This window comes from Sesamum indicum, linkage group LG14, assembly GCF_000512975.1.
Source record: "Sesamum indicum cultivar Zhongzhi No. 13 linkage group LG14, S_indicum_v1.0, whole genome shotgun sequence".
Lineage (NCBI taxonomy): Eukaryota > Viridiplantae > Streptophyta > Magnoliopsida > Lamiales > Pedaliaceae > Sesamum > Sesamum indicum.
Window position 1 is genome coordinate 3358363 of NC_026158.1, and position 8723 is coordinate 3367085.

General features: G+C 33.5%; 1 protein-coding gene across 1 annotated transcript in view; it reads left to right on the forward strand.

Annotated features, from left to right (window-relative positions):
- Positions 3983 to 8723, forward strand: part of LOC105176875 (coiled-coil domain-containing protein 94) — a 5364-nt gene continuing 623 nt past the window's right edge. The window contains exons 1-7 of the mRNA XM_011099810.2: positions 3983 to 4367; positions 5102 to 5251; positions 5440 to 5574; positions 5744 to 5809; positions 5965 to 6015; positions 6154 to 6267; positions 7373 to 7454. Coding sequence (XP_011098112.1) covers positions 4170 to 4367; positions 5102 to 5251; positions 5440 to 5574; positions 5744 to 5809; positions 5965 to 6015; positions 6154 to 6267; positions 7373 to 7454 — 796 coding nt within the window. The 5' untranslated portion in view covers positions 3983 to 4169. The remainder of the gene's footprint in view (positions 4368 to 5101; positions 5252 to 5439; positions 5575 to 5743; positions 5810 to 5964; positions 6016 to 6153; positions 6268 to 7372; positions 7455 to 8723) is intronic.

The window sequence follows — 8723 nt, forward strand, 5'->3', positions numbered from 1 at the left end:
ATCTTGACCTCCCTATCTTCGTCTCTATTGTTATCCAGGACCTTTGGGTCAAGAAATATGAAATTCTCGCCGTCAAAATGGCTAAATCCCCTAAGGGTGACACGACACTGCCTAATAGCTTAATCATAAATTTCATCTGCCTTGCCAAGAATGGATTGGTCAACCTCCTCGGAAGCTTCATATTTCTCCTTGAAATCACTCCGGACACAATTTAGATTAATTTTTCTAGCTTTTGACTTCAAGAACGTCTGCCTTGATAATGACTCGAGGTCTTCTTGGCATTATCAAGATAATCATTTAGCCGTTTCAACTCCTCATAATGGTTGAAGAGTTGCTCAATGACCTTAAAAAGATTAGCCACCTAACATGAAGATAAAAAGTTTTCATAAAAAAGATACATGGGATTCAAGGAATAAAACAAAAAAAATAATAAAAACATACCCTAGTTGCCTTTCCATGAAACAACCTAGTGATTGTGCTATTGGAAAGAACACCAAGGCGGGTCACATCATAGGCACTCATGATGCTCATCATTCTCTTATATGCAAGGTCAAAATTAAAAGCATTCAAAAAGGAAGCTATCCCCTCTAAACGGTTTGTCCCATAAGTAAAGAGCCCTTCACCAGCACCATAACGAGGAGATGCATAAGTACCATACCGAGAATCGTCTCTCCACCCTACCTGAATGAACATGAAACTCCTTGGGACAAGGAGAGTGGAGTCAATCACTTTCCCTTCTTCTCAGAGCGGGGAGGGGGAACATGAGACTAGTAAGCATTCTCTCTCTCAAGATCCATCTTATAGCGCTGAATGTCTTGAAGAGCGACATCTTTCTTTCAAAAGGACAAAGGATAAAGCATAAAGTAACAAGGAGAAGATTAAGACCAATATGAAAAATAAAGCAAGGCAAAATAATAAATATACCATAGAAAATAAAGACTTGATATCAAGAAGTTGGCTAAACATAATCCTGCCCCAACAAATGACATAAGAAGGTCATGAACAGGGTTAGGCACGAAAGGTGACCTTTCCCAAGAAGTCGCCAACCCCCAATCAAAGTCTTTTACATCTAAAAATCTTTCCTTCCAAGGACCCTTTGAAGATAGACATCTCTCCAAAATCATACAACAATGACCGAGTCATTGGCAACATTCCTAAGGATAAATAAAGTATAGAAAGCCTCATGGGAAGGAGTTTATAATTCGAGATCCCTAAAGCACCGAAAAAACCCCTCAAAATATGTCAATATGTCAATTGGCTAACACCTAAGTTGGTACAAGAAATTATTTATAAGACTATAATGCACAGACACTTTAAAAAATTACTCAATGCAATGTCGGACATGACATCCGCGTGTCCAAAAATAAAAAAAAAAAAAAAAAAAGGACATGGCATCTTGAAGGTTTTCAACATGTTTTGGACTCGTTTAGAAATTTTTGTATAATTTCAAAAATATTTAGGTTTTCTTTAAAAAAAAGAAAAGAGTTCTTGGCTAAACAAAAAAAAAAAAAAGAATTCATTCACTTCTACGAGACTAAAAGTTTTACGATGAAATTACTAACAATAGAAGAGATGGTCATGATGATTTAACTAATTTGAATGATCAGAAATTTTTCGTTGCATACTTTTTAAAATTAATTGATTATGCATATTTTAAGCCATGTATTTTGGTTAAAAATTTAGATGTAAAATATTTTAAAAACTGTATTATATATAGTCGTGTCAATGCTATTGTGAAAATTGTATCTCAACGCTTATTCTTTAATTGAAAGTTGTTTGAGAAACGTAAGTCATATTCATTGAGTATATATATATATATATATATATATATATGAATAAATATATATTGAATAAATGAAACTGTTATTATCAATATACTGAACACATGAGAGTAGTAAATCAAGCAGTAAATTGACTCACTCGAGTTGTATAGTAACAACTCGTTACTGCATATAACTTTCAGTCAATAACGCTACCATCAACTAGCTCATCATCTGTTCGGATATTCCATTGGATCCTCTTCAGGATCCTCGTCTGGTTCTTTAGGAACCATTTCAACTAACTGATCTATAGTCTCTCTGAGGTCGGTTACTTCATGGCGAAGTTGGTTTTCCTATTGTAGTTGTTCTACCTCAACTCCATGTTCAGCCTTCAATGTTTTTATCTCCCATCGAAACCTTGAATTTTTCTCTTCTAGTTCATCGGACCTTCTTTCAGCCCAGTGATAGTAGTAAGCATGTCTAGATAAGTCATTCCGTTGTTCCTCCATTTCGTCAAGTCTGTGTCATAGTTGCCATTGTAATTCAACAATTAGACTAGTAAAATGTTCATGAGGGTTAGATGCAAGTGGAGAATTTGGTTTGAACGGTGAGGTTCTGCTTGCCTTGAAGAAATTAAACGCCCCGTATAAGATGCTTTGGGTACAACGTTACTTCTTCGAAGATAAGACGGTTATTGTTCGTTCAATATAACACCTGTACTGACGAACAACTCAAACAACACTCAGAAGCTTTTTATCGAAATTAGAGCTCAAAGCTTTGGAATTTTTCGAGGAAAAATCCGAGAGCTAGAGGATAATTCTTGGTTGAGAGGTTTGTGAAAATGAGGAATGGAGCAGCTTTTTATAGGCATCCCCTAATAGCAACCATATCTCAAAAGGCTTTTGATTTTTAAAAATAAAAAATAAAAAATTTCTAATTTATTTTTAAGATTTAAAAAATTTTAATTTCATAATCTTATTTTATACGAACACTTTTAAGAACTTATTTTAAAATTATATAAAACATGTTATCATTTCTATAAATATTTTATAATATGCATGGATTATAAAATCTTATAAATAATAAGGAAAAATTTGGGATAATTATAATTTTGGTTCTCAAATAATTTGAAGTTATAGTTTTGGTCCTCAAATAGTTGTTTTTTTGGCGTTTTTAATCTTTTTGTTAATAAAACCATTAAATTAACAGAAATTTCATTTGAATGGAAAAATATCCATTTTTTCTTTTTATTTTTTGTAGTATTCTTCAAAATTTGGTCCTATGCACTTATTTTCCTCATTTTTCTTTAAGCTTCAAGAGAATAAAAACTAAAAAAATAAATTTAAGCAACAAAATTTCTATATAACCTTAACAAAATAAAGTTCATAGTCTGTTTGTATATAATGCAATACCTGCAATATAAGCGCAACCCATAAATTGACTTTATTTATTTTATTGTCTTTATCGGATTTATTTTATTTTTAGAAAATTTAAAAAGAAAAACAAAATAAATAAAGAAAAGTTAAAAGTTAAAATTATAGAAATTTTCCTACTTAAATTCTTTTTTTTTTGTGAAATTTTTTTTCTTGAAGCTTAAAGAAAAATGAGAGAAATTGGTACATTAAATTAAAACTTGGAAAATATAAAAAAGAAAAAAATAGCTATTTCTCCCCCTTTTAAAATGAAACTTCCAATTTTGCATTAGTTTTAATAATTTTTTATTAATTAAAAATGTGTAAAGAACAACCATTTGACAACTAAAACTCAAACATAATGATTGGATTTGTTTTTTGAGTGTTTTGTTGTGTTTTATGGAGATAGAGAGAAAAAAACAAAGATAAATAAGTGTGTTAGAGATAGCATGCATGTTTGGATTTATTTTTGGAGATAATTCAAAATAAGTATTATATGTTTAATGTTGTGTTTGGTGAGACAAAAATTATTATTCATTGTCAAGTCATGTCTTTTTTATATATATTTATGTATTGTGTGTGTATATATATGTATGTATTTATGCTAAAACAGTTAAAAACACCTAAAAAAATTAGGTGTTTTTTCAAATAGTGGCAAACATTGAATATGTTTTGACTTGTTTCAAAAATAATTTGAAAATAAAAACAAACATAGCGAAAACAGCTGCCTAAAAATTAAATCAGCTTTATTTAAGAACCAAAATTATATTTATTCCGAAAAAATTACATAAATCCTACGCTGGAAAAGTCTCCTCCTGGTGGTGGTCTATTTATTTATACGCGAAGAAGAAAGAATTAAGAGGCTATTCGGATTTTATACCCGCTTGATTCTGCTCCTAAAAACCCGAACAAATCCAAAAGTCGAATCGGAAGTTTCATTCAGGTCTTTGTTTGTTGTTCGTGATTATTGGAGGAGTAGGAAGAAGAAGGAAAAAGGATGGGAGAAAGGAAAGTTCTGAACAAATACTATCCGCCGGACTTCGATCCGGCCAAGATTCCGCGGCGGAGGCAGCCCAAGAACCAGCAGATGAAAGTGCGGATGATGCTTCCCATGAGTATTCGTTGCGGGACGTGCGGGAATTACATATACAAGGGGACCAAATTCAATTCCCGCAAAGAGGACGTCGTTGGAGAGGTGGGTTTTGGTTCTGATTGCAGTTGCCCAGCTCTTCTGGATAACTTTTGATGTTCAGTTTTGATTCTGTTCTGTTGGTAAATCTTTTGCTTGGAAATTCGTCTTTTACTGTAATTGGGCTCCGGTTGAGTAAGCTTGACGAATTTAGGGTTTTTGTGCGGTTGGTTTATTAGGGCATTGTAGTTGGACTCTCGAGTCGATTAGAATAAATTCTCCTTTCCGGCGTAGGTAAATCTTTGTTGAAAGTTCATGGCATGTCTTTTGGACCGTTCAGCAGTTTTAGGTATAGAAATGCTTGGACTATCTAACCTATATGTTAAGGCCTTGAGAATTTTTGGTGAGTGTAAACTTTATTTGGGTGTTTTGATGGTTGGGTGTTCACTTAAGTATGTTTTGAGTAAATAGCGTTGCTACAAGTTGCATTTATTGGTTTTGAGCTGTATAGAGGTATAATTTATGCACTGCTTATTGGAAATCCTATTAAATAATTTGACCTTTTGAATATTATGCATACACCAGAATTGTATATTAGCAAGCATTTGTTTTTTGTTTCTGAACCCATTTATATACGTTAATGTTGTACAACAGGCGTACTTAATATGCATGTTTTTCTGAATTTATGCAAGCAGACTGTTCTTCTCTGTCCGGACTTATCTGATAGCTCTTATTTTGACCACGAAACGCAGCTTTGATTGCTTCCTTCTGACATACGTGTTTCTCTTTTTCATGTGCAGACCTATCTGGGAATTCAAATTTTCAGGTTCTATTTTAAGTGCACAAAATGCTCAGCCGAAATAACTTTCAAGACAGATCCTCAGAATTCTGATTATGTTGTTGAGTCTGGTGCGACGAGGAATTTTGAGCCTTGGCGTGCAGAGGATGAGGTTTACTATTCTTCTTCCACTTTGCTTCTTTCTCTTCATAGTGATTTTTTCTTATGCATAGTATGCAGTTGGTGAGCTGGTGGTTGCCATTTTAGGCAGTTTACTGCAGCATAGGTTTCATTGAGTTGTAATATATATGAGAATAAATTTTCAGTATGATTTTAATAGCTATATTTTCTTATTCTCAGGAATTGGAAGAAGAGCAAAAGAAAAGGAATGCTGAAGAAATGGGAGATGCCATGAAATCACTGGAGAATAGAACTTTAGACTCAAAGAGGGAAATGGATATCCTTGCCGCTTTGGATGAAATGAAATCTATGAAGGTAATTATTGATAGGCGGAATGTAGCTAGGTGTATTCAGTTTCTCGTCAGTTGGTGATGCTCCTTTTCTCTCTGTAATTTTTTAAAACTAATGATTAGTTTTCTTATGTACATGAATCTGCTGTTATTAACATAATTTCCTCTTCCTTCCCCTTTTCTTGTATATCCAGTCAAGACATGCAACTGTGAGTGTAGATGCAATGCTCGAAGCTCTGCAACACTCAAACGAGCAGAAGGTAATGATCAAATGCTAGTTTGTAATTCTAACTTGCATGTGTTAGCATCTTATATAGTTGGAGCGCCTATAAATTACTGATTCCAGCCGCCACATTTTGCTGATTTCATTTTGTATCAATTTTTTTACCTATTTTAAGGTGGGTTTATGTTGTAGAAAAGGAAGCTGGAAGAAGAAGATGAAGCTCTTATAAAATCAGTGTTTAAGGTAACTGTCTGTCTGTCTGTCTCTCTCTCTCTCTATATATATATATATATTATTTGATTGTCCTATTAGTTATTTTTTCTCTTTGCTGTTATCCAGGAGTTCTAATTGCAAGGCTTTTCATGTCTATAATCAATTCAGGGACAAAGAGAGGCTGCTGTTGTGCGAAGAATTGACGATGACGATATTGATGATGAGGAGGATTTAAATTACTTTTCACCTGACAATGGGGGAACATCAACTGGTCCATCAAAAGTAATGTTTCGTTTGCCATCTACTTCAGTATGCTTAAGCATTTTCAGGAAAATTATTGTTAGAAGAACTTTGGAATTCAGAAACTAGAAATATTGCTGTTGTCATATCGAAAATTTTGAAGGAAACAATATACTTGAAAATCAGGATGTCAGGAATATTTTGCTTTCTGCACTTTTAAACAAATATAATGTGTGACTAGGAGTATCTATGCTTTTGGGTTAATACATTGATACATGGTGTCTATACCATTGCTTTATTGACCATATTTCAACCGAAGAGATGGTAGAAAAGGAAGCAAAGTCTGAACGGAATTGAGAAAGAAACGAATGACTATAGAAAGAAAATAGAATGTGATATGAAGGAACATATGTGGTTACATAAGTATGTATGTAGCAGCCTGGTTCTTTTTATCAAGGGGTGAGGACAGACAGATCAGGTCTGGTTTATGCCCTTTTAACAAAACCTACTCCCATAAGTAGCTGTTTGTCTAAATATCTTCAACATTTACTCCCCAGAATATCCTTGAAGTGCTTCCAGTTATTGGAGCTTGTGCAGAAGTTTGTGAAGCAATTTTTTTCTTATTAATCTTTGATTGTATCAGGGTTCTTTCTTTGAAAATGAAGATTGCCAATTCTGTCCAATACTACTGGTGTTAATATTACTGAGAATTTATAATTATATCAATTACACTGTGGCCCATGACACACACTTCAAACAATTTTGGGTTTTTGTGTTTTTGTTGAATGTGTCCTAGCAAGTCACTGAATGACGACCACACTTGTTTTCTGAGCCGCTTTATGGGCTGTACAGACCAAAATTAAAGTATTCAGCTTTAAACAAGACAAATCCATATTGCTGAAATTCTAGCACATATAAGCCCCCAAATTTGTAGTATTATATTCCAGTTTTCTGTTAATCTAAATAAAGTAGCTTAAGAGTTACTAGGAAAGATAGTTCATGTTTCAATTCAACCTGAAAAATGCATTCATTAGATGAAATATTTGTTGTGCTATGAAAATAAATCTTTCAACTAATTAGAAGCTCACCTGATTGTATCTAAATTGATTTTAATTTAATCTGGTAAGCATTTTTGTTTATGATGCAGAGAAAGGTCCCTGAAGAGCATCCTTCTAACCCAACAGATGCTTTGACAACAGCCGGTGTTGGTGACAGCTCCAACAATCAAGGTTTGCATTATAACTGTAATTTAATCATCTTTTATGTGTTTCCGTTTATCTTCTAGATTTAGTTTCTGAGTGCAATGTACATGGAGCTGCAAAATTCTCTCTTCTATATATCGGCTTCTGTCAGTCAGCTAATTGCTTTTCGATTTGTTATTGTTCTTATGGTTAATTACAGCTAAACCCCCTCTGAAAATGCAAAATTACACTTCCCCCAAAGAAGTTTTGAAATTACACTTACACCCCTCCGGAAATTCTTCTTTACACTTGGCATCCTTCCGTTAGGATTTGGACAAAGAAATGCTAACGCTAACAAAAAGAATTACATAAATTTTTAATTTTGCCCCAAATTTAATATTTTCATATATATTTTCATACTTGTAAAGGAATAAAAGTAATATATATATATATATATATATATGTGGAGTGAGGTTCAAATCATCATAATTTTTTCGTAATAAGTACAAAATTTTTACATTAGAATGTTAAAATGAAGAGTAAAATTGAAAATTTATATAATTTTTGCTAACGTAATTTTTCGTCCAAAACCTAACAAGAGGGGGGTCAGGTGTAAGTAGTAAGTCCTTGGAGGGGTGTAAGTGCAATTTTAGAACTTTTTTTTTTGGGGGGGGGGGGGGGGAAACTGTAATTTCACATTTTCAGAGGGGGTTTAAATGTAATTAACCATTATTCATGGTTGTATGTCAAATTTAATAGTTTGCCACATCTAGTACTTGACTGAGTGAATTCATTCTTTAAGGGATTGGAAATGGGTTGGTGACTAGTCAAATTTCTGAATGATACACTTAGACTGCAGCGAAGCTATCATGCTCACTCCATGAAAATGTCTAATTGGCAAAACATTACAGGGGATAAGGTCTTGTATTCATTTTTGTAATTTTTTATTCTCTCTGTGTTATTATTTAATGATCTTATCCATGCAAATTGCTAGGTTAGTCACACAGAAGCACGAAGCACTTCAAATGATCAATGATTTTATCAATGGTATGTCAGAAGTACAGCTTGAGTCGATCTTGGCAAAGTAAATTGCCTTGAACTTGGCTCTAGCTTGAGCTTCTTCACAAGCTGGGCTCGAGCTCATGTGGAAGCTTTCATAGTGAGGGACTTATATTGATCTTATGATTGAAGGTTCTCCTCCCTTGGTTCAGTTGAGCTGGAGCTCAAGCACAGCAACGTAAAGAGTTTCTGAGAAAGAACAAACTAGGGTGAATTTATAAAATAAAACAGAATTTGAGTCTTAAGGTTTTCGTATTA